General features: G+C 45.8%; 1 protein-coding gene across 5 annotated transcripts in view; it reads right to left on the reverse strand.

The window, feature by feature from the left end:
* The window catches only part of OC90 (otoconin 90), a 521593-nt gene that overhangs the window by 114805 nt on the left and 379428 nt on the right, over positions 1–27360 (reverse strand). For all 5 annotated transcript variants that reach the window (XM_086967045.1, XM_086967044.1, XM_086967046.1 and 2 more), the window contains 2 exons: positions 21230–21259; positions 8297–8404 (listed from right to left, as the gene is read on the reverse strand). In XM_086967045.1, the coding sequence (XP_086823171.1) occupies positions 8297–8404; positions 21230–21259 (138 nt within the window). The remainder of the gene's footprint in view (positions 1–8296; positions 8405–21229; positions 21260–27360) is intronic.

Below are 27360 nucleotides of genomic sequence, written 5' to 3' on the forward strand. Positions count from 1 at the left end.
AGAGGCTTATACTCATGCTCCACCAGCATGCAACACAAAATGGCCTGGTCACCCATCGAAAAAAAACTAAGGTGCGGATGGTCAGCAAGACAAACAAGAAAAGCTGTCATCTGGGCACACACACCCTAGATGCAGTAAATGAAAACAAGTATCTAGGGCTCCAGTTCTAAACCATCACAAACTAGAGGAACGCCCTCTTTGCTGCCTACATTCGATCCAATGCTGAAGGTCATGGTGGCAAAAACTTTGCCTACCTTGACATATGGTAGCAAGGCACTCTTGGGTCAGGATTTGATCTCACTGGAAAAACTCCAAATTCAAATTTACTATTACGTATTCAACCTACCAAGCAACACAATCCCCAGCCAAATTCGATTGGAGTTTGGACTTATAAGACAATCCATCGGACGGCAGAGTGCTATAGTCAAGACCTGCTTCAAACTAAGGCAAGCAGAACCCAACACCCAAAACAACATATCTTGGTTAGCAATTAATTAGGATGGCTGTCGTAATAGTCTTAAAAAATTCTTGAACCATTCGCTAAAGAACCTGCATCTTGAAAACCTCTGGGCATCGTCATTTTTATATAATGTTTTTAAAAAACTAGTGAACTCCGCAACGGTTAAAATCCCTTTTTTAAAGGACAAAGAGGAGTTTACCAAAAGAGGACACGCTTGGACAGTCATCAACGGCTACTCCAAATTGCCGCTAGCATGGTATCTAGCACTTGCACCTACTCGCATCATGTGAAACTTAAACTACTGCAGTGCCGCCTGGGCTGCTCCCCATCCTTAACAGAAAAATCTGCATGGAAATACATGGGGAACAGGGAAAGCAACGTGAATCTTCTTCACCTGCATTTGCCCTGAGTTGGCTATGGAGGGGAGGCTCTTCCTCAAGCCTTTATTTCAAAGCAAAAGAATCCGCACATGTAGGAATGCCGTGATACTCTGTTTAGGGCCAGACGATACCATATCATCCTGTCTCTTTATGAAATGCTTAAACAAATTTGAACGAACACTGCCCAAGAAGGTAAATCACTGCATTGCGGGCCAGTGATTCTATCAAACAAAAGGGTCTTGGCTACCTCCTCACTCTCGCCTAAAACACAGACTTTTTGGAAGCCTGGTATCGTCCTTTGGCGTACATATACTTACTCTACAAACATTTGTGCCATTTGGCGCCTTCCAGGTCCCAAGGAAACCCCTAATAAAAGCATGAATTTAATTGGGCCAGGCTACTAGCAGGAGGATCGGCTTCATTTCGATCTCCAAGCTATCCTGGCCGTGGGCTATCAGCCCAAGGACAAGATCTCCCTTTGGTACCCATCAATAGTGGCATGTCGACCTACTGCTGTGCTATTTATTTGCTTGTTTGTTTTCACATTTTTGCCACTTGCACTTAAGTTGGATCTCGGAGAGGTCGCTAGTGAACTAACATGCTTGGCAATCACTGACTGCCCCAGGAGTAATAATAGCTGCTGCACGTTGCACTTTTTAGGTCTCGACTATTTTATCACGTAAGTGATAAATAGACGAGAGTATTGAGGGCCAAATAAGCTCTGAAACCAACGGCAGATTTGCCACAGTTCATGTGCTCCGTGCGCGTGCACAAACCAGCTACGTCACAAACCACCATTTATCTGTGAGTGCCTCACACACTTCAAAGGCTCCGCTCCCCGCCCCCCGCCTGCACATCGCACTCTCCTACTTCTTCAAAGGCTCCGCTCCCCGCCCCCGCCTGCACTTCGCACTCTCCTACTTCCCCTCCCACTTCCCACGGCCTCTCTTCCCATTCACGCGCTCTGCAGGTCACCATTTGCCAGCATGTGTCCACCGCCCTGTTTGCTGCCAAACTCGTCTCCTCTCTTCTCTGTCGCTTCAGGTACTTCCTCCCTCCCCCTTTCCTGCCTGTTTTCTCTCGCTCCTATCTCTCTGTCCTCTCCTCATTGTTTTTAAGCCCCCCTTTCCTGCACCTTTCCTTTCTTCGCTCGTATTCGTTTTTTTTTCTCTTTGCTTGCATTTCACTTTCTCAAATTTTTTTTGCTTTAAGCTTGCTCCTCCTCATTGGATACAGCTGCTTGGACGTTGTGCTTTATTGGTCGCTTCATATTTACAAAAAGGGCTCACCGCACACGCCCGCTCCCCCTCCTTGGCTACAGCTGCTTTGGACTTTGCGCATTATTAAACGCTTTATATTTACAAAAAGGGCATGCCGCAACATCTCACTTTAACTTAAAATATGGTAGCAGCAACTCTTGTGTGGCTGCTTTATATTGACCAAAAAGCACTCACCGGGACGTCGCACTTTAACTTTAAATATTGTGTTTTTATTTACAATGTGACACAACGTACTTCAGATTTAACATGCCAGCTACGCGCCTTACTTTTGTGCTGGGCAGCTCAACCTAATCTACTTTTAAAACATTTGTATGTTTTTTTCAACAGCGCACCTTGCCGTGCTACTTTCACTATGGTATCCATGTGTCTATTGTCAGCAGCTCACCGCCCCTTTAAGATGCATGCTGTCCTCAAGGCCTTCTCCTCCAATTGGCCACTGCCTGCGCTTTTAAATCCTGACATACGTCCTGCTGCAGAGACTACCCACAGCACATACCGCCTTGGCTTTTCATTTTCAAAACCTAGAGCTTTAACTTTCACAAATGCGATACCTATTGCATTGCAAATGCTTGTATTTTTAGTCACTGATCCAACACAGATCGATAACCAAAATTAAACAAGTATTTGCAATGCAATAGGTATGGCATTAGAGAAATTTCTATGTAAGAGTCTAGCCTGCACTCCTCTATTGCTACCAAATGTTGCAATATTTTGTAAAAAATTAATGGTCTGTATTGGGAGCTACCCAGTGGTCAGTTGAGCCCACAACTGATAGTAAACTGCTATGTAGAGGCCTAGTGTAAACTAGGTCTGGAACCGGGAGCTCACTCCAAATGTCCCTAAGGTTTCAGATTAGGTTAGTACTGTAATAGAACTTATTCAAATATTTGCGACAAAATAATTCAATCAACTTGTCTTTCAAAATTTTTAGCTTGTTTAGTAACCATTGTTTCAAAACATTTAAACACGAATATTTACATACTTAAAATCATAAAGATGTGATATCAATTTTGCAATCAAATTGTTCACCATATGTAAAAATACAATAAACAAAAATATAGCATTTCCCAATGCATTTCGGGTCAAATCGACCCTTCTTCAGGGGAATTTCAAATGTAAAAACGAATCCGTACTTTGTTAATCAGTATCACGCACCTCAGTCCGAAATCAGGCACTGCAAAGTTAATAAAAACAATTGTATTCCTGCATTAGAGAAATTTCAACATGGCGGGCGCCTGCCTTTACTTTCAATTTATACATTTTTATAGCATTGACGGCACTCCGCGCTCTAGCTTTTAACATATAAAGTTAAAGCGCGGCACACCGCAAAGGCTACAAAACCACACAAAAATATGCTTGTTCTTGTGTAAGTCTTTCCCCCTGCATTCTCTGTTATTCTGTCACCCACCTGCTTCATTCACCCTGATTCCTCTCTCACAATTGTCCATGTGCTCTATCCACTGCTTCCACCACCAGCGCCCTTCGTGCAACTTTCCCTATCACCTTGTTATGCCTTTCTGCCCTCTGTTAGACTCGTTTTCCCCTTGTTTTTCTGCCCTTATGCCCTCTGTTAGACTCGTTTTTTGTGCCTTTCTGCCCTCTGTTAGACTCGTTTTCCCCTTGTTTTTCTGCCCTTATGCCCTCTGTTAGACTCGTTTTTTGTGCCTTTCTGCCCTCTGTTAGACTCGTTTTCCCCTTGTTTTTCTGCCTTTCTGCCCTTCTGCCCTCTGTTAGACTCATTTTTTGCCTTTCTGCCCTCTGCATCACCACATCATCACTCAGCGCTACCCCAGCATCACTCAGCACCACCACAGCATCACTCAGCACCACCACGGCATCACTCAGCACCACCACATTATCACTCAGCAACACCACATTATCACTCAGCACTACCACAGCACCACTCAGCACCACCACAGCACAACTCACCACCACCACAGCACCACTCACCACCACCACATTATCACTCAGCAACACCACATTATCACTCAGCACCACCACATTATCACTCAGCACCACCACAGCACCACTCAGCACCACCACAGCATCACTCAGCACCACCACAGCACCACTCAGTACCACCACAGCATCACTCAGCACCACCACACCACCACTCAGCATCACCACAGCATCACTCAGCAGCACCACAGCACCACTCAGCACCACCACAGCATCACTCAGCACCACAACAGCACCACTCAGCACCACCACAGGATCACTCAGCACCACCACATTATCACTCAGTGCCACCACAGCACCACTCAGCACCACCACAGCACCACTCAGCACCTCCACATTATCACTCAGCACCACCACATTATCACTCAGCACCACCACATTATCACGCAGCACCACCACAGCACCACTCAGCACCACCATGGCATCACTCAGCACCACAACAGCATCACTCAGCATCGCCACATTATCACTCAGCAACACCACATTATCACTCAGCACCACCACAGCACCACTCAGCACCACCACAGCACCACTCAGCAACACCACAGCATCACTCAGCACCACCACATCACCACTCAGTACCACCACAGCACCACTCAGCACTGCCACAGCATCACTCAGCACCGCCACAGCATCACTCAGCACCACTCAGCACAGCACCACTCAGCACCACCACAGCATCACTCAGCACCACCACAGCATCACTTAGCACCACCACAGCATCCCTCAGCACCACCACATCATCACTCAGCACCACCATAGCACCACCACATTATCACTCAGCAACACCACATTATCACTCAGCACAACCACAGCACCACTCAGCACCACCACAGCACCACTCAGTACCACCACAGCATCACTCAGCGCCACCACAGCACCACTCAGCGCCACCACAGGATCAATCAGCGCCACCACAGGATCACTCAGCGCCACCACAGCATCACTCAGCACCACCACAGCACCACTCAGCGCCACCACAGCATCACTCAGCGCCACCACAGCATTACTCAGTGCCACCACAGCATCACTCAGCACCACCACAGCACCACTCAGCACCACCACAGCATCACTCAGCACCACCACAGCATCACTCAGCTCCACCCCAGCACCACTCAGCATCACCACATCATCACTCAGCGCCACCACAGCATCACTCAGCGCCACCACAGCACCACTCAGCACCACCACAGCATCACTCAGCACGACCACAGCATCACTCAGCGCCACCACAGCATCACTCAGCGCCACCACAGCACTACTCAGCACCACCATAGAATCACTCAGCACCACCACAGCATCACTCAGCATCACCACATCATTACTCAGCGCCACCACAGCATCACTCAGCGCCACCACAGCATCACTCAGCACCGCCACATCATCACTCAGCGCCACCACAGCATCACTCAGCGTGACCACAGCACTACTCAGCACCACCACAGCATCACTCAGAACCACCACAGCATCACTCAGCGGCACCACAGCACCACTCAGCACCACCACAGCATCACTCAGCACCACCACAGCATCACTCAGCGCCACCCCAGCACCACTCAGCATCACCACATCATCACTCAGCGCTACACCAGCATCACTCAGCACCACCACATTATCACTCAGCGCTACCCCAGCATCACTCAGCACCACCACATTATCACTCAGCACCACCACATCACCACTCAGCACCACCACAGCATCACTCAGCACCACTAAGCACCAACACAGCACCACTCAGCACCACCACAGCACCACTCAGCACCACCACAGTATCACTCAGCACCACCACATTATCACTCAGCACATCCACAGCACCAATCAGCACCACCACAGCATCACTCAGCACCACCACAGCATCACTCAGCACCACCACAGCACCACTCAGCACCACCACAGCACCACTCAGCACCACCACAGCACCACTCAGCACCACCACAGCATCATTCAGCACCACCACAGCACCACTCAGCACCACCACAGCATCACTCAGAGCAACCACAGCACCACTCAGCACCACCACAGCACCACCACAGCACCACTCAGCAACACCACAGCATCACTCAGCACCACCCCAGTATCACTCAGCACCACCTCAGTATCACTCATCTCCACCACAGCACCACTCAGCACCACCACAGCACCACTCAGCACCACCACATTATCACTCAGTACCACCACAGCACCACCCAGCACCACCACAGCACCACTCAGCACCACCACAGCATCACTCAGCACCACCACAGCATCACTCAGCACCACCACAGCACCACTCAGCACCACCACATTATCACTCAACAACACCACATCATCACTCCGCACCACCACAGCACCACTCAGCACCACCACAGCACCACTCAGCACCACCACTCAGCACCAACACAGCATCACTCAGTTCCACCACAGCAACACTCAGCACCACCACAGCACCACCACAGCACCACTCAGGCCCACCACAGCATCACTCAGCACTACCTCCGCATCACCCAGCACCACCACAGCATCACTCAGTACCACCACAGCACCACCACATTATCACTCAGCAACACCACATTATCACTCAGCGCCACCACAGGATCACTCAGCACCACCACAGCATCACTCAGCACCACCACAGCATCACTCAGCGCCACCCCAGCACCACTCAGCATTACCACATCATCACTCAGCGCTACCCCAGCATCACTCAGCATCACCACAGCATCACTCAGCGCCACCACAACATCATTCCGCGCCATCACAGCATCAATCTGTGCAACCATTCAACAACAACTGGCTCAATTATGTTCTCTCAATGTTTCAAGCTTTATTACAAATGTCACAAAAAGATGTTAATATTTCACTTCTGTTCTTGGATTTTCATCACAATAAAATACACTGTACATAATCTTCACAAAAGGTTTTTACAAAAGTTTAAGCTATTGCCATTATAAATTACAATCACTTTTATTTAAGTATTAATTATTTAAAAAAATTAAAAGCTGTTGTTATTTGTAATAGCAATACATCTAAGTCACGTAAATACAAAACATGTTGGATTACAAATGCTATAGGTGTCACATTTGCGAAAGTTATAACTATTGGCATTGTAAATGACAAAGCGATTAATTTAGCTATTTTCAAAATTAACACATAAATAAATAAATTGTCATTTACAAGACCAATAGCTCAAACTTTCATAATGCGAGACCTATTGCATTGCAAATGCTTGTTTTGCTATTTGTACTTCTCCTGGCTTTCAAGGGGTTGCTAGTGAACTAACACCCTTATTAATCATTGCACTGCTCCCATGACTGCTAACAGCTGCTGCATGGAATCACTTTAACTTCTAGCTGCCCCCACAGCTATCCTGAGTGAGCGGCCCTTCTATACCTTCTTGCCATTTTCACTTACCTGGTTTCCAAGTGGATTGCTAGCTTGGCAATCTCTGGATAGTTCCTACAGATAATTAACAGTAGCTGTTTGCTTGCATTTAATTCATTGCTGTCCTTAGGTACCCTTAGTAAGTGCCTTAAGTGGGTAATAGTTATTACTCGGGGAACATTTTTTAAACTATTGGACCTACCTTACTGGCCTTTTTGAACCATGGTCAGCTTGTTTAACGATATTTTATTATTGATGCTTTTTGTATGATTTTAATTATTCGAATACAAATAAAGATTGATTTGATTTGATAATTAAAAGAAAAAAGTTAAAAAGAAAATGCACATAGTGTAAAAAATGGAATGAGCAGCCTAACACCACTTTGCTGCTGGTAGGCCCGTCTAAATACATAATAATAGTAATACAGTGAGCAGGGTGGGGAGCATTAGGCGCGGATGATGGGAAGTACATAGTGAGCATACTGGGTGGGTGCAGTTGAATATGCAGAGGATAGACAAAGGCAAATTTAACACTCCCATGAAGTGTTGAAAGCTAAAAAAAGAAAGTCCCCTTAAGTCGGTAGTGGAAGGATTCTGCTCATCGAATTAGAATGCAGGAATCCTGAAATACTACTTGGCTGCACAAGCACAAGGCTCAAAAGTAGACACCTGAGATGGACAACAAAGACACCCAATCATGAGCAACAGGCTGACCTAGCTATAACCCACTCTAAGTATATGTTATGTATTGGAAACAATAGACCTGCCGAGATCTAAAATGAATGAATGCAACTGGCGTGCTCTCTTGTTTGTCAGTGCTATGACTAATGTTCTAAAGCACATGTGGCCCATATTTACCTCCTACTGTTGTTTTCATTGTTGCTTTTTCGGTAGGCATCCCTTCTGGTGCTCCCACACTCGCATCCAAGGGAGCAGCGCTCATGGCTTCCTCCGTAAAGGAAGGTTCTGTGGATCATGAGAATATATGTGTTTATTCATTCATCTATTCTGATTATAGCAATTTGATCACACCGTGCACACATAACATCGGCGGCAGTTCCGGATAAAACAGATTGCACGGGAAATTATGTGATTTTGGACCAATATTTACAAAGGATGGTACATGTAATACAATATTTTAACTTATAGTAACAAGAGTGGCTCAGTTCAAAGATGGGTGCAAACTTGCAGCAGTGGCCACTCTACTCAATAAGACTTCATTGAACAGGGGATTTCTCTTAAGAAACTGGAATCCACAACTAAAAAAAGAACTGCTACATATTATTTCTGAAAGTCGGGCAGTGATATAGTTGACATGGAAATAAGCCATACTCTAAAATATATGTTTTTTCCTCTTCATCCGATGTGTTTCATAGACGGTACATTTAACAGGTCAGTGTCCTTTGATAACAATAATACAGGACAAGTAAGCTCGGTCTTTCTTTTTAAGATGTCCAGGTTGGATCACTGAAATAATATCGACTACCAAAATATCGACTACCCAAAATATCGAGGAAAAAATATCTACAACCAAAATATCGAGTTTGTATGTACAAACAGGTAAGTACAAAAATATCGAGTACAAAATATCGTTGTAAAAAATATCGTTGTAAAAAATATAGACTTTACTAAAAACAATGTTTAATTACATTAATATAAAATATTAATTACTAAAATATAATTAACAATACTTAAAATAACTTTTAATAATTAAATAATTAATGAAAGAAAAAAAATATTTTTTTAATCATATTTCTTAAAACATATATATATATATAGTAACAAAATTTAATTAAATAATAGGCAATATTGTATATGTACCCCAAAAACCCAAAAATGACCCTGAACCCTAAAAATACCCCTTTACCCAGAAACTAAAAACTGACCCTGAACCCTAAAAATACCCCTTTACCCAAAAACTGAAAACTGACCCTGAACCCTAAAAATACCCCTTTACCCAAAAACTAAAAACTGACCCTGAACCCTAAAAATACCCCTTTACCCAAAAACTAAAAACTGACCCTGAACCCTAAAAATACCCCTTTACCCAAAAACTAAAAACTGACCCTGAACCCTAAAAATACCCCTTTACCCAAAAACTAAAAACTGACCCTGAACCCTAAAAATACCCCTTTACCCAAAAACTAAAAACTGACCCTGAACCCTAAAAATACCCCTTTACCCAAAAACTAAAAACTGACCCTGAACCCTAAAAATACCCCTTCACCCAAAAACTAAAAACTGACCCTGAACCCTAAAAATACCCCTTTACCCAAAAACTAAAAACTGACCCTGAACCCTAAAAATACCCCTTTACCCAAAAACTAAAAACTGACCCTGAACCCTAAAAATACCCCTTTACCCAAAAACTGAAAACTGACCCTAAACCCTAAAAATACCCCTTCACCCAAAAACTAAAAACTGACCCTGAACCCTAAAAATACCCCTTTAATTTAACATAATTAGCAATTAATCAATTAAATTAAATTAAATACCAATTAAATGTTAAATGATTAACATATATTATTTAATTACCAATTAATTAATTATTACTACCAATTGATAAATTTACATATTTAATTAATTATAATTAAATTACTTCCCACCCTATTCCCCTATAAACCCACAACCCGCTACAGAATAAAATTACACAATAATTAAAAAAATCATTAATTAAAAATAATTATAAAATAAAATGACACTTTTCACACATATTATAACATAAAAGCACTATAAATAATTAAATAATATTTTAAAAACTATATTTTTTACTATCTAGATTATATACTTGGATATTTTCACTGTCTATATTATTTACAGTCGATATTACTTCACTTACCTTACAAACGATATTTTGGCTGTCGATATTCTGTCTAGTCGATATTTTGTCCAAACGATATTTAAAACTCGATATTCTGTCCAAACGATATTTTGGAGTCGATATTATGTCTGTGCACCGTCCAGGTTTGCTCCAAATGCATTATATATCGTCGACAGAATCCTAAATTAAATGCGGGCCTTTTCAAGCAGCCAGTCCAGTCCTTTAAGAATAGAAGTCAAAGGCATCCTGAGTATTCATAGAATATTGGATTTTTCACATCAAACTATAAAATATCGACTGCAGAATATTGACTACCGCTAACTTGCTTAGGTAAGTGACATACATGTTGTTAATCCCTTCTTTAGATACTTTAATGATAATATACACCTTGATAATATGTATAAGGGGCAGATTTATCAAGAATTTGGGCCACCACAAAGTAATGCAAAGCCGCGCAAAGTCTTGCTACATTGTTTAATCTTAGGCGTAAAACTTATTTTATGCAAATAGCACTTTATTCTGCATTGCTTCAAGGGGGCATTCCAGGGCAGCCACCCATGATTTTTTATGCAAAGATTGCTAGATTTGCATAAAAAACTACGCTTCCTTTGAGGCAGGCGCATAGGTGAGGAAATATTTTATTTCTCCTCACATTTCACGTTTCAAGTGTGTTGCACTGTACAGCACACATCCAATGTGTGAAATGTTTTTAAAATGTGTAGACACGGGGTGTGGCCGGGCAAGATGGCCAAGCGGACATGAACTGTCTCGACTTTTGATCCACGCTGGCGCGTTGAGTGCACAGCGACCTGTTTGGCGGCCCCAAACTTGCTCCTACTATGCCCTATTGATTCCAGAACTGCTAACGAGGGTCTGAGGGCTATTTAGCACTGCATTTGAGTTTTGGCTAGCCGGTTTGGAGTCCGCTGTCCCTGACCACACGACTACGCAAAATGGCGGCCACCTGAGGAAGTCAGCAGGTCGACCGGCTGCGGGCGCTCCTCTGCGGGAGACCAGCGACGTCCTCCCAACCTGTGCGCGAGTTTGCGGACGTCCAGTGTCCTCTGCCTTCAGAAGTGGCGAGTTGACACTGAAGGAACCGACCACTACAGAGGCCCGGTGAGCTGGAGGGATGCGCTACCGGAGCGCAAATGTACACCGGGAAAACAAGATCCGCAGCAGAGGGTCAGAGAGGGAAGTCCATGAGATGAAACTCATGAGGGCATTGATCCCTGATGCCCCCTGGCGACATGCAAACGCTTAACCCCACGCCTGATCCTGCCTGACTTTAAGATGGTGTCTCATACCTGCTCAGACAGCTAGGAGGCGAGGGGCGCGAATGGCTAATGGCTCTTTGCAGCTAATCCCTCTAGATTGCGTCCCTCCAGCACGGCGACCCCTATCTGCGGGCAACCTCCGGGGACCAGCGCGCATCCTGCTGTGGCCCTGCACAACTGACACCCTCCTCTTTGGGGTCTCCCCCGCTTGCTACATACCATGAGATGCCGCTAACAATGGAATGAAGACTCTGAGAACCTACGCTGTCATCGACCTCAACTGAAGGCGTCCACTACAATCGGTAAAGGGACCCCTGCCCTCCACAACGGACTCTACCACTCACCACATAAAGGGCGCCGAGGAGCCTGCGCTTATGCCACCAAAGAAGCCACCACTGCCACCCAAGGTCACCAGTTTTTTCCATCCCTCGGACAAACGGCAGCCACCTGACCAGGGAGAACCTCCGATCAATATGGCCCTCACCAAAGACGAATTAATGTCCTCCCTGTGCGATTTCAAGGCTGAGCTCCACGCTGAGCTGAACCAGGACATGAAAGCCTCTATCGATCAACTCCGGACAGACATATCTGCACGTATGGCCACGATCTAGCAAGACGTTGACAAAAAGATACAGGACCTGCACCATCAACTCCATCTGGCCCAGCTAAAAACTGAGGACCTCAAAAACAGGGCGAGACAACATACGGATCCAAGACCTAGCAGAGGGAGCAGAAGGGCTAGACTTTGAGGCGTTCCTCAAAGGCCTTTTCGCCGAGATTGTTAGCCCAGGCCAGCTCAAGATTAAATTGGAACGCACCCACCGAGTTGGGGGAGCGGCCGATGGTGAGAAGTGATGGGCATGTGACATAGTGGTTACATTTCACTCCTTCAAGGTCAAAGAAATAGTCCTGCAGGAGGCCAGGAAGAAGGGAGATGTCTCATTCCAAGGCCACAAATGTAACCTCTATCAGGATCTGTCGCCGGCAACGTTGACACAACAACTCCAACTTCGACCCCTCATGACAAAAACTTCGGGAGGCGCACGTGCGATACAGGTCGAAATATCCGTTTGGCCTCATCTTCAAACATGACCATATCACTGAGCTCAACGAGGGTCTCTGCCTGTTAAGCCTTCCCCCAGTTGAGGAAGAGGACCTGCCAGGGCCTCCAAGGGGAAAAGATGGCGGCACCGCAAGAAGGTCTCAATGGTCCACGAGCTTGACGATCACCGACCAAAGCTTTGCCTGGCCCCTAAAGAAGTGTGTTCCCACACCACAAGGACAGAATACGGCCTCTTTGAACAATGCAGAATAGAGGTTAGTGACTTTACACATTTGGGTAAGGAGCCCCTGCACACTCTTTATAGCCTATGTGAAGATGGTGAACTTTCTTTTTGAACACTCAAATGAAGCGTGGAGGACGACTTCGGCCCGACCGCCGCAGCCGAGCCCGAACGGGCGATATCGTTGGTAGTCAGAGAATAAAATCTATCTCACACTCTCACTGATGTTAATTTTGTTGGGTTTTTTCTGTTTGGGTTTTGGGGTAGGGGAGGTGCTGTTCAGATGGTGGACGGTGCAGTTTTCGGCATTGGATATGTTCTCACACTCGTTTTAGGTGCAACCAAGCATATATGCTGTTACATAGACAAAGGGGGCGGGGCGCAGGCTGTATTACCAATCTGAATCATGGGGGTGCTCCGAAATGGTGCAGATCTGAGCATAGGGGGAGGAGGGGGCTACATAGTCATGGCACTCATAGTAGCTTCATGAAACGTTAAGGGGTTGAACTCGCCACTTAAGCGCCAAAAGGTATGGAAATATATTACTGACCACCAATTTGACATCGTGGCCCTTCAAGAGACACATTTAAAAAGGGACGAGGGGATGAGTTTGCGACACAAACTGTACCTCCTCATTTACAGATCCTCGGCAGGAACGAAGCAACATGGGGTCGCCCTATTGTCAACATATAGCATTTCATGAGATGTAGTACAAGGTGAGGTGGTCACCCGACAGATACAAATGTACCTGGATGTTCCCAGTCAAAGTATGAAAATGTGATTTTCATGACTACCATTTTGATTTTATTCTTTTATTCCAACCCTACATGCAACAAAAACTTAAAGCACTGAATCCCAGTGTACCCACTTCTAACCAGGAATCACATTAGTGTGACTCAGTTTACCGTGTCACTATATAAAGGTATTTCATTCTTTTGGATTCATTCAGTAGCTGATTGCCCGTGTGATGCTTCTGTTTGGCCAGATAAAAAAGTAACGTCATCTGAATGCTGTCTCAAATAATTGCAACGAATCAGCCTAGAGACTTCCATAGTCACATCACAGGTACTTCGCCCATTTCCAATGATATCCTTGTGACAACACTATGATTATTACCACAACTCACTCACCACCACACACTTACCCCCCCAGGCTGGGAACTGTGGAAACACAGGTCTGTCTGATTCAGAGTGCAGAGTGCAGACAGATTCGGAGTGCAGATTCAGAGTGCAGAGTGCAGATTCAGAGTGCAGATTGCAGATTGAGAATGCAGATTGCAGATTCAGAGTGCAGTTTCAGAGTGCAGTTTCAGAGTGTAGATTCAGAGTGCAGATTCAGAGTGCAGATTCAGAGTGCAGATTCAGAGTGCAGAGTGCAGAGTGGCAGTGCAGATTGGTAGTGCAGATCGCAGATTGTGAGTGCAGATTGGTAGTGCAGAGTGCAGATTGAGAGTGCAGAGTGCAGATTGAGAGTGCAGAGTGCAGATTGAGAGTGCAGAGTGCAGATTGAGAATGCAGAGTGCAGATTCAGAGTGCAGTTTCAGAGTGCAGATTCAGAGTGCAGAGTGCAGATTGTGAGTGCAGATTGGTAGTGCAGAGTGCAGATTGGTAGTGCAGAGTGCAGATTGTGAGTGCAGAGTGCAGATTGAGAGTGCAGAGTGCAGGTTGAGAGTGCAGAGTGCAGATTGAGAGTTCAGATTGTGAGTGCAGAGTGCAGATTGAGAGTGCAGAGTGCAGATTGAGAGTGCAGAGTGCAGATTGACAGTGCCGAGTGCAGGTTGAGAGTGCAGAGTGCAGATTGAGAGGGCAGAGTGCAGATTGAGAATGCAGAGTGCAGATTGAGAATGCAGAGTGCAGATTCAGAGTGCAGATTCAGAGTGCAGATTAAGAGTGCAGATTCAGAGTGCAGATTCAGAGTTCAGATTTAGAGTGACTGTAAAGTGACAGTGAGTGCAGAGACAGTGTGTAAGGGTGCAGGGTGCACATTGTGTTAGTGCGCAGAATGAGTGTGCAGGATAAACAGTGTGTGACTATGCAGGGTCACATTGGGAGTGTGCGGGTGAGCAGTGTGTGAATGTGTAGGGGCAGTGTGTGAGTGTGCAGAAAACACCACATACACCACACACACATACCACACACACACACACCATACACACACCACACACACATACACCACACACACATAACACACACACAAACCACACACCTCACTCTCTCAACACCACACACTCGTCACCACTCACCACAACACACTCACCACCACACACTCACCACCACACACTCACCCCCCCAGGCTCACCCCCACAGACTCACCACCACACACTCACCACTACACAGAAAACAACACACACAACAACATACCCCCAGCCGTCAATGAATGCTTTCACCATGCACAAACACCAACAACCATCAATGTACGCTTTCACCAAAAACAAACATGACCATGCATCAGTGCCGCTAAACACTCACGCACACAACAAACAATGTCAGTGCAACTTTCACTAAACACACACACACACCAACAGCTGACAGTGCACCAGCCACTCTTTCAATTGGCACAATCATCAACAGCTGTCAGTGCACCCTTTCACCAACCACATGCATTACCATCCAGCTCTGTACGCTTGACAGCCACACTCACTAACAGCTCTTACTGCACGCTACCACCAGTCATACACACCTCAAGCCACCACTACACGCTTCCACCAAACACACACACCAACAGCCATCACTGCACAATTTCTACAGGCACACACATCCACCACCCATCAATGCACTCGCCAATTGATAACGCATCCACCAATTAATATTGTACCTATTGCACTATGCTGCACTTTACCTTTTAAAGATAATGCGTTAAAGTGCATCATGCCACCATTGATAACATTCCAATCCAACACACATATCTCCAACACACACCACATGCTTCCACTCCAAAACACATGCCTAAAACACATTGCCATTTACAATGCCATTATCTCTAACTCAAACAAACCCAAGCCCTAATGCATTCCTAATGCTTGTTTATTTTGTTTTGCTTTTATTCTTGTTTATTACTCAAATGTCAGCCCCATGGTTTTCTGAGGCTCTTAGGGACAGTAAAAGAGCCTGTAAACATTATGAAAGAGAGTGGCGGAGAAATTATAATTCTTCAGACAAACTGATCTACAAACAGGCATTGAATAATTATCATAAGAGCATACACGAGGCAAAGAAGCTTTTTCTCTATACAAAAATAGATATGGCATCTAATAAGAGTAAAACTCTTTTTAATGTTGTAAAAAGTTTCACCTCCCCTGCCTCTATAAGTCAACCGTTTGTCCCCACAAGCGACTGGACGAATCGAATGGCCCTCTTTTTCTATGAGAATATTAAACTGATTCAGGATTCATTTGAAATTCAACCATTGCAGTGGAAGGGTGTTGAGGTCCCTCATTTAGATGCCTGTTCCAGCACCAGGGCTTCTCTGTGGGAATTCCCTGAGATTACATTAGAGCAATCTCTGATATTTATGAAAAGCTCTGGTCGGGCTCGCCCACGGACCCTTGTCCAGTAAAGGTCCTATCTTCATTAGCAGATGTGATTAATCCATGTGTGAATACCATTCTGAATATGGCTCTACGGGAGGGGCTGATGCCACACAGAGGGAAGCATGCAAACATTCTTCCTTTATTGAAGAAACCTACAGCTGATCCTGAGATAGCATGTAATTGCAGACCTATCTCGCTTCTGCCTTTTTTCTCGAAGGTTTTAAAAAAATTTGTCAATAAGGTCCTCACGAATTTTGTGGAGACCAATGACTTGTTGCACTCTAGCCAATCTGGCTTTCGAGCCAACTTTAGCATCAAGACGGCTTTACTGGGAGTTCGAGAAACTATCAAAGCTGCATTGGATAAAGGAGGCAGCGCCGTCCTGGTGCTGCTGGACCTATCTGCGGCTTTCGACACTGTGAGAATTCAGTTTAAAGCTTTGGTTTTGGTTTTTAAAGCTTTTCATAAGATTGATCTCCTTATCTCAGGGAAAGATTTCAACCTTACCTTCCTCAGCGCTCCCCGATATCCTCATCTCAACTTTTAATCGCTACTCCTAGGGTGTTTCGGGCCCGTATAGGGAGTGGATCCTTTCACACAGCCGCTTCTCGGCTGTGGACAGTCTTCCTTTCGCGATCAGACAGAGTCCTGACCTTCTCTCATTTCGGAAAGGGTTTCAAACTTGGATCTTTCAGCTCTGAGTTGCAGGCAGTCTTTGGTTGTGTTTGTGTTACTGATATTTGGCTGTGTTTTAGTGCCCGGACACTCCAGTGAGTAGCCGTGCGCTTTATAAATATGTGTTAACATAACATAACATAACATTAACACGTTTTGGTTATCTACTTGGTTTCCACAAATCATTTATATATTTTTTTCTTCTCCTCTTACTTAATTTTTTTTTCTCATATCATCTCATTCATCTTATACTATTATTTTCTTACATTTTTCTTTTCTCTTTCTTGACCTTTTTCTCCTTCTTACTTTCCTTGCCTTTATGTCCCTTCTTATGCTGATATCATGCACTCTGTCACTCCTCCTGCACACTTCTAGCAAGAACTTAGGGAACCCCCTATTAAACAGAGTTTGTGGTATAGATCTTTTGGGCGTATCTAGGCGCAATTGATGGTTTAAAGTTTAAACCTGATAGGAAACACAGTCTTTGTACTATTATTTGGGTGTGGAGGGCCAGAATGTCTTTGATCATTTACCGGTTCATTTAGATCTTTCCGTCCGCCGTGGTACCCTCGCTATAATGTGGCGGGGGAAATAGGCCATCCGGCGGGCTGTTTGGGTGGGCGGATCACCACCGCCCGCCATACTAATGGGCCACTAAAATTTTGCAAATGATATTAACAACTTCAATATTTCCAAAAACAATATTTCTTACCTGCAAGTCGATATTCTTGACCACAATATTCTTCACGTCGATATTTCTGTATCACTATATTTAAAACTCGATATTTGTGTATGTCAACATTTTAAACTCAATATTCTGTCTGTGCACCCTGAATGAGTATGAGATCTCTTTGAGAAAACTTGACTTTCATTATTTTCCCAATCTATGGGGCCGATTAGGATGGTGGACGGAAAGCGTCCGGACCGCCAGTCTCGCGGGAAATGACCGTCCAACCGCACCGTGGGGAAACCGGCGGTGCTATTAGGATTTCCCTCCAGCAAAACCCGACCGCGGTGGACGGATGTCTCCAAAGAATGCCGACCGCGGACGGAACCATAGAAAAACCGACCGCCACGGACGGAGTGGCCGCGGTAACAGGCCCAACCGCCGACAGTGCAGTGAAGTCCGTCCGTGGGCTGGCTGTGGTGTTGCGTGGGTGGCGTGTGCCAGATGCAGGGGGTGATTGTGCTAAGGTGGGACCAGTGTGGGTGCACTTGTGTGTGTTCCTGTCCCCACCAGGGTGTCTGGTGTGGACAGGTAGCAGTGTTCATACATGCTGTGGCATGGTATGTGTGTATTGCATGCTTGTGTACCTGCGGCGGCGTCCACGACGGTGCATGACTTGCTGGTAGTGAAGTAGGAACAGGCATGGCATGTAGGGATGGGTCCATGGCGGTCGGGTCCGTGTGGTGGGTCTCGTGGAAATGCTTTCCTTCTCCGTTGTGGTGCTTCCACCGTCTACGAGATGGAGGTGTTTCTGCTGCAGTGTTCTGGTTTGTTTGCGACATCGTAATATTGCGGATGGTCGGGACGTCATTCTGCACGGTGGTGAGCCTGGATTGGCTCCGTCTGCCGTGGTGTCTGGTGTGTTCCTGCGGTGGTTCACTTTTTTACGCGGCGGACGGTAAATGTGCCCGGTTCCTCTTCCTAATATGGCGGACGGAAGGCCTGCTGCTGGCGGACGATGAGGTGCATTTTCCGCCGCCTCCAGCCCAGCGGTCATGCATACGTCCGCTATCCTAATCGGTCCCTAAGTACGGTCCTAGAGCGCTGTCACTTTGGAAAGAGGATGCAACAGCAAAGAGAGATTGTAAAGCAATATGTAACAGTTACATAGGTTAGCCTCCACATATGGGTTTGGAAATTCAAACGTAGGGCTTTTGAGGGACCAATTTATGTTAGGGTGCAAACACACCATTTTCCAGAAAGATAATCTGTTTCTGCATGAAGCTTTGACAAAAGTTAAATCTCAAGAACATTTGGAAATGCATGTGGAAACAATTCATAGGGCGGAGAAAAGGAAAATGGCAGTGCGTCGGTTAAGATTGTAAGGGAAGTGTCTGTAGGTGAGAAGTTTCACAAGGGTAAAATAACTCAAGACAAAGCTGAAGCACACATCAAAACAGGCAGAACATTTTGGCAATGGTGGTCACATGGTAAACAACAAGGAATGCCCAGGGTGGAAAGCTGTTTGCAAAACTTCGGGGAGAAAGGAACATTTCACAAAATGTTGCAGGTCTAACTTAAAGAAAGTGAGAGAAATTGAGTGTGACGATGATGATGTTGTAGATGAAATTGTGGTTCTTCAAACCAAGGTTGATGGTTCACATAGCCCCTTGGAGATGGTGCAAGTAAATGGAGAAGCGGTCGGAATGTTATTTGACTGAGGGGCAAAGATAACCTTGATACCATAAGTATTTAATGAGCAGAAGCTTAAAAGTAGTGGGAAGCTTCTTAAATCAGGTATTTAACTCAGGGGTTATGCTGGCGAACCAATCAAGTTAATAGGGTACTTTTGGGGTACAATTGAATTTATGGATTGAATGATTCCAGGGAAAATCTATGTTTTAGTGAAAGGAGAGTCCCTGATTAGTTGGTTATATCAGCATGACTTGTATGTGTATCTTGACCCTAACGAGAACCATGCAGTTTGTGTGAGAGATATGCCCGTGATCAGGAGTCTTTCAGGGGAGTGTTTTGAGCTGTAGAATAAGTAGCCAGATGTTTTCAAAAATGAGATGGGATGTCTCAAGAACTATGTTCACAGAATTAAATGCAGAGTCAGTGCAGTATTCGAAATTGCAAGAGTTAATAGTGTGCCTTTGGTGGTATAAGAATTTGGTACATTGATTAACAATGGCTTTATTCAAGAAGTGGAGGCCTCAGAATTGCTTGTGCCAGTTGTTATGGCACAAAAGGCCAATAGGGAGGCCGGGCTGTGTGTGGATTTGAGGGAACTTAATAATGAAGCAGTTGCAGGGAGTGGAAGGTGTGTAAGTATATCAGGATGACATGTTGGTGGTTGGTACGAATGTATCTGAGCATAATTTAAGGCTGCAAGAAGTTCTAGAAAGGCTGCAGAAGGGAGGTTTAACACTTAAACGGGAGAAGTGTAGTTTCAATTTTTCAGAAATAGAATATTTAGGTCATTTGATCACTGAGTCAGGAATTCGGCCAAAGACCGGGCCAGTTGATAGTATTAAGAATCTACCATCTCCTCAGACTAAAGGGGATGTGGTGACATTTCTAGGCATGGTGGAATTTTTTTATATGTAGGTCCCCAAGTTTGCTGAAAGAACAGTTAATATGAGACTACTTCTTAGGAAGGGTAAGAAACTTGTGTGGTATGAGCAATGTGAAAGGCAGTTCAATGATGTGAAGACCAGTTTGAAGAATGCCTCAGACCTTGACAGTTTTGATACTAAGGATGACACCATTGTCATGACTGATGCCAGCTCCAAGGGGTGGGGTTAAGGGCTGTGTTTTACAGAGGTCTGGGGGCACGTGTAGGACCATTTTGTTCATATCACATGGCTTAAGAAGCATTGAGTACAATTATTCAGACATTAGAAAAGAAGGTTTTTGGGGTATTCTGGGCTATGAGAAGGCTCATGAAGTTTCTTTGGGGGCACAAATATGAGGTAAACCACTGAAGGAGGTTTTCATGAAGAAAGCTATTGATAAGATCTTGAACCTCATTCAAAGGTGAGTATTAGCCCTTTAGCAGTTTGATTTTGAGTTATTTCACATGCCTGGTGCTGGCAATTTACATGCAGATTGCCTATTGACGTTGTGTTTGGAATCTGAGGCGGATGAAGATTTCATTAAGCAAGAGCATTTTGGTTTTTGGGGCCTGATTCACAAATAGCCTCCGCACTTGTGCCGGGGAGGAAGGGGCCCACTCGCGATGAGAAACTGCAATGCACAGGTCCTGCCACAACGGCGGGGCCTCCACCACAAGTGCATTGGCCCTTTGTGAATTGTGTCCTTTAAGATTACTGCATTATAAAGATGATAAATGAACAGATAACATAATTGCCCTTGACGTGCTGAACATATATGCCATCTACAACAGCATCCCACAAACATTCTCAGATTTTTTAAATAAATGTTTCTTGTATAAGATAAATGCTCATGGTGCTGAGTATTTTATTTTGGTATGTTTTCATTCGACTTAATATACACAATTTTCATGCATCACTTACGTTCTGGTGTCGGCGTTGGCAAGAATGTTGCTGTCAAAAAACAATAGAATTCTTGATATTAATGGACATTTGCATTTCACATCTATAAAAACATGTAATCAGACATAATTGGTATTAAAAAAAAATCTAATTTCTAGCAGTTTCTTGTGTGTTATAAGTAATGTTTCGAAATGTGTGTTTTGTGAACTGATAAAGAAATGGTATTTATTACAAACAGCATTGATGTTCCCTGAAGGGAATTACAACACGTATTGCTATAAAGACTCAATTGCATGGAAAGGATTGTTTTTCCAAATTGATTTGAAATTTCTCGGACTAACAAAGAATGCGCTATTATTTTAAAATGCTTCTGATTGTTGGTTGCTTAATTGTGCTACTTCACAGGACGGCTGCTCCTAAACCCAGTATGATACAGAGAATACTGACTGGTAAATGACCTTCCTCCTTCACGGTCACCCGTCTTACTCACCTGGAGGCCCAGTCTTCTGTACCCACCCTTCTGTAGCCTTTTCTTTTAAACCTTCTCCCGAGATGTTAAGCCCTATAAAAGTGTACCACCCTACTTAGAATCCTACAACCATCCAGGTCGACAAATCAAAGCTGCAGAACTTGAAGGGCAAAGGGTAAGCCCTGGGATGAGGAATGGAGAACCCGAGAAATGGCATTACTGGAAAGTAATCAAAGCATTACCTCCTCATCTCTCTTCCTTCTCAACATCCTTACTCTTTAGGACACACTTTGTAGGGACAGAAGCTTCAGAACCACATGCCACAATAAGGTAGAGACACAAAAACAGAACGTTGGACCCAGTGTACCTTCAATGACAGCAATTGAATCCAACAAGCACAAAAAGATAACAAAGACACCAAAGCCAAATAACCCCGAGAAGCTACGACTAGCCTGTTGTGGATGTCGAAAGTAGGGGGGATGCTGCCCAAGAAGCAGCCTGGCAAATGTCGGCCAGGAAGATACTCCGATCCAATAGGCCCCAATAGTCAACATGCCCTTCATGTAAAATGCCTTGAACATGAATAGGCGTATTCCTGACTGAAACCTCGTAGGCCACGGGAATAGTAGACTTCATCTCACAATCCAGAGTGGCAGACGAGGGCTGCAACCTCTGATGAGGGGATCCAGAGGTAACAAAGAGACTATCACTGAGTTGAAATGTAACTGTTCACTCAAGGTGAAAAAGGACAGCCCTACCTTCTCGTGAATTCAAGTCAGCCTCCTCATTAGAGGCACGACCCATGTGATGGACAGGAAGTTCAACTTCAGACTGACTGCGAATCTGAGGAACCTTTAGCCACAAATCCATCTACCATCGAAAGAGGGAGTTAGGGAGCACACAGGGGATGACAACTCACCAAGCTATCTAATGTCCACAAGAAATCAGATTTTCGAGCAAGAAGGTCCCCCGGAAAATGTGAAAAGCAAAGTCAAGTGCCTGTGACCCTTCCCAAGGTTCCCAATACGGCCTGATGGCAGCCAGCTGAAAGTGTGGGAGGAGACAAAGCTCAGGAAAATTGCATATTTTTTCAACAGCAATATTTCTTGAATTTATGGTACAGAATAGTAAGTGTCAAATACAGATTCTTCATATCCACTGTATGTATTTATATGTGTATATATATTTAGAGATTAAGTTCATCCTCATAATGCGGCAAATTCAAAATTCCTGTGCATTCAGGAATTATAATGAGGTATCCCCAGTCATCATGGGGTCAGAGGACATTGCCGCTAATCCAGAATGCATTTTGCCATCATGGATAAACAAGGCAGCTGCACTGGGGGTTAGGCAATTTGTAATAAATGTTATTGGGGCTTGGTGTTACCCTTTCGTAGTTCATGAAAGTCTTGTGGATTGTGGTTGTCATCTTCTCCATTGCAAAAACATTCCACACCTTGGCCTGCAACAGACTCAGAAGTGGTGTAGTTGGAGACTTCCAGAGCTGAGTGACAGAGAGCTTTTCCACCAACAACATGTGTGTTATCAATTTACTCATGGATGTTGTAAGGGGGTAAGAATGCTTCTTCTCTACCTGTTCTGGCAATTACTGTTAGTTCATTTATGATCATAAGTATTGCCTTCCAGTTGGCTTGGATACAAAGGCATTGCCACTACTTGTGTGCCATAGTGTCTGAATTGTAACAGTATACCGCTGTGAGGTGGTAGGCATTGACATGGGACAGGAGGTACTAGCTCTCCAGGCCTGAAAAAAGGACCCATCTGTCTAAGGGGGAATGATGGGTTAAAAACTGTGGGTGCTAGCAGGAATGGGTGTGTGGTTGCTTGTTTATGTCACACTGCCACATCCCAGTGTTCAAGCAGTGCAGCTACTGATAATAGTTTGATTTTTGGCAAATGCCTAAAACTGGGAGGTAGCCATTAAAAATACTGCAGAGGGAGGTTTGTTCTATCTTGATCTACCCTGACCCAATTTTTTATGTGTGGTTGGTGTCACAAGTCGACTTTCGGCCTCACTTCGGATGCTCTTACAAAATCACTGATGTGGGGCATTCTGATACCCAACTCAGTTGTAGACTTGTATAGGATGTCTTTTGTGACATTGTGGGTTCTTTTATTCCATGCAAAGTTAATGGGCATTGTTAGAACTGGCTATTTCTGGTAGGCTAAGGCTGACGCCAAAGCCAGGCAGAAACCACCATTCTAGTCAGGGCAAGGAAGTCACACACCAAGATAACCTCTGCTCACCCCCTTGGTAGCTTGGCTCATGCAGTAAGGCTAAACTCGGAGGCAATGTGTAAAGCATTTGCGCCAGCGCACAACAGCAACAACATACTAAGCACACAACAAAAGAGACTCCACACAAGGTTATTATAAAAATAACTTTTGTATTGTAAAAACACATCAGATAAAATCACACATATACATGGTGCCAACTGGCACGGGTAATATTCACATGGGATTATTTACAAGACAGGGCCACATGGGCCACTGTCATAATCAACACTTTCAGAAATAGAAATAATTGTCAGAAATTAGAATAAAAGAATATAAAATCACTGTAGCACAAAGTAAAAGTTATAAATCACAACCAGTGCCTACTGGTAACAGGTAAGTACCACCTACGCAACCCTAAACACCTTAGGAGCATGTCACGCAGGGGACTAGTACCTCACTAGGACCACCTGTACTAAAAAGAACAACCGCCTAAGTATCACACAGCATTTTGGGGTCTAGGAAAGAACACATTACCCATGATGCATGAAAACACATTCAGAGGAGTAATAAAGAGAAACACATGATGCGTAAACCTACACATTCAGCGGTGTTAAGAATAAAGCACATGATGCAATAAAATACATTCAGGGGTGCAGCGCAAGAAGACACATGATGCCTAAAACATTCAGAGGTGTTAAGAATAAAGCACATGATGCAATAAAATACATTCAGGGGTGCAGCGCAAGAAGACACATGATGCCTAAAACATTCAGAGGTGCAGCGCAGGGAAAAGGAAGACACATGATGCATAAAACATTCAGCGGTGCCAGAGCAACACAATAGCGCAAAAATCACATGATGTCTAAAAACATTCAGAGGTGCAGGAATAACACATGATGCAAGAAATCACATTCAGAGGTGCAATAACCATACAATTGCGCAGAACTCACATTCCAGCCCCCATCTAATATAAGGACTAAGAGCCCTGTGTCCAGAATGTCAGGGCGCGCTGCCATTCAGCGACAGTCAGGGTTGCGCCACTGGCGCAAAACCTAAACGGTGCAGGTGCCCACTACTTGCTGGGCACCTGGAAACAATCACAAGGGCCTAAACGTTGCAGCTGGCACTAAGTGCTGCGCAGCTGTGACTGGCCGGGCACCTCTGTGCCATCTCTGTCCCTCTCAGGGACTCGCTCTCCATCTTGCGCCTAAACGGTGCAGCTGCCCACTAATTGCTGGGCAGCTGGAGAATCATCAAAGAAACTGTGACAGGGTCCTCACTGACCCTTGGGCGCAAACTGCACCCACTGTGGGAGCCACACAGGCTCTAAAAACACTTTCCTCGCAGGTAGGAGGGGGGCGGGCACCGGCAATGTGCCCCGACGCCCCCTTTACCTAAAAAAATGGCCAAACGCTGGAGCCAAACAGGCTCTGGGCATCACATGCCCCAAATGTTGGAGCTACACCGGCTCTGAAAACAATGGTGCCTCCTCTACCTAAAAGAATGGCCCCAGAGCCTTCTCAGGGCTCTCCAACAACCATAGCCGGAGGGGGAGCCAGCACGGGCTCAAAAGTACATATGGCCCCACGGAGCGCACTGGCGCTCGAAACCAACATCCCCACGTGGTAGGAGCAGCGTAGGCTCTAGGAATGCGCCATGCCCCGACGGGGCCACACGAGGGCTCAAAAAGCTTTCTAGGCACCGTTGGGGCGGCCCGCTGCCATCTGGGGCCGCCCTACACTGACACAGAGCCCTGCCCCAGCCCTCACTCACCCGGCTGCTCCCTTTGCTCTCGCCGATCTTCGGCGCGGCGGGGGTGGGCTTGGCGGCATCTGAGGAGTTCCTGCTCCTCGCAGACTCTACTTGCTTTGCCCGGTCCCCCGTCTCGGGAGCGGGACTCAGGGTGGAGCCAGCAAGGCTCCCGGCGGCAGTCTCTTCTCTCTGCGGCGGGGGCATGCACTGGCAATGTGCCTCACGCCCCCTCCGCTACCGCTCCGCTCCTCCAGGGCTCCCTCAGCAATGGGAGCCCTGCAAAGGCGACACCAGCCGCCATCTCCCGGGCGCCTTCTTTCTGCGGCAAACCGGGGCTCTCACTCCTCACTGGAGCCCCGGTGATGACGCGTCTCTCCCTTCTCGGGGCTCCCTCCAGGCCACGGAAGCCCCGCACCAGCCTGACATTTTCTTCCTTCCCCCCGAGCTGCGGGGGCGGGACTTCCGGCCGGCCACGCTGGGATTGGCCGGCCGGCCAACCACTTCCGGGTCGCTGCGGGCAGCGCAGCGGCCCTTCTCCTTAGACAGGCAGGCGGGGGCTGAGTTAACCGAGGAGTGGGCTCCCTCGAGTTAAAATATACAAATATAAAAATAAAAGCGCTATTAAGCGCTTGGGGCCAAGTAGCGCTGTAAGTACAAATAAAGCGCTCTCCAGCGCTTGGGGGCAATAAAGCGCTCCAAAGTACTAGGAAATAGGCAGAGCGCTCCCAAGCGCTAGGACAGACAAATAAAGCGCTCCTAAGCGCTATTGACCAGAAAAGTCCTCCAGGGGATAGGGAGAAGGTCCACAGGATCCCAGGGCCAAGCAAGGTCCCCCCTCCCCCCCTGCCCAGGCAAGGCAGAGGGGTCCCCAGAAGTCCTCAAGGCATCCAGGGGCTGGGCAGCGCCCGCCCTTGGTAGATTCAAGTCAGAAACAAGAACAAATTGGAAGGGAACACAGCCCCTTCTTATACAGAAAGGCTTTGAAGTCCTTTGAAGTCTTTTGAAGTCTTTGTGCAAAGGTCCTGGCTTCCTTCTGCTTTCAGTATCAGGGACAGAGGTGACAGCCGCCCAGCGGGAGGTGGAGCCAGCATGGTGGTCTGACAGGCACAGCCCTGGTCATTCCCAGGGGATATCTCCTCCCACTTCCTTGGCAGCAGATGCAGCCTTTCATCCATAGCCTGGCTCAGATAACCCCCTGGGGGCCCTGCAGCCCCTGTCACCCTCAACCCAGACAGTCAATCCACAAGCATGCCCAGGCACACAGACCCAGGCTCACCAGCCAATCACATGCTAGACACAAATTACACAAATATGCCAACTTCTAAAAGTGGTGCTTCTAGACTAGACACAATCATGCAGCATTTACCATTTCGCAGCATTCAGTCTCACGAGTTCTCTCATACCAAACTCGCCCCTGCACTCCCCACACATCAGGAACTACCATGGGCATACATATTCCCCATTCATTCCTATGGGAGGGCAGGTCACTCACCACACATACACAGAGAGCTCAAGCACTTTACACTGTACCACAGTGAAAAAGTGCGCAGAGGCCTAAAATCACCACCACCAGGTTCCAGAAACAGGCTAGGAAAAAGCAAAAAGTCTCGGGGTGAACCTGCCCAAAGGGCCGGGTCCAACACAACCCCCTTCCAGCCAAAACGCAGGGTAGACCAATCACTACACTGATGGG

The sequence above is a fragment of the Lissotriton vulgaris genome, chromosome 4_1 (genome assembly GCF_964263255.1).
Source record: "Lissotriton vulgaris chromosome 4_1, aLisVul1.2, whole genome shotgun sequence".
Lineage (NCBI taxonomy): Eukaryota > Metazoa > Chordata > Amphibia > Caudata > Salamandridae > Lissotriton > Lissotriton vulgaris.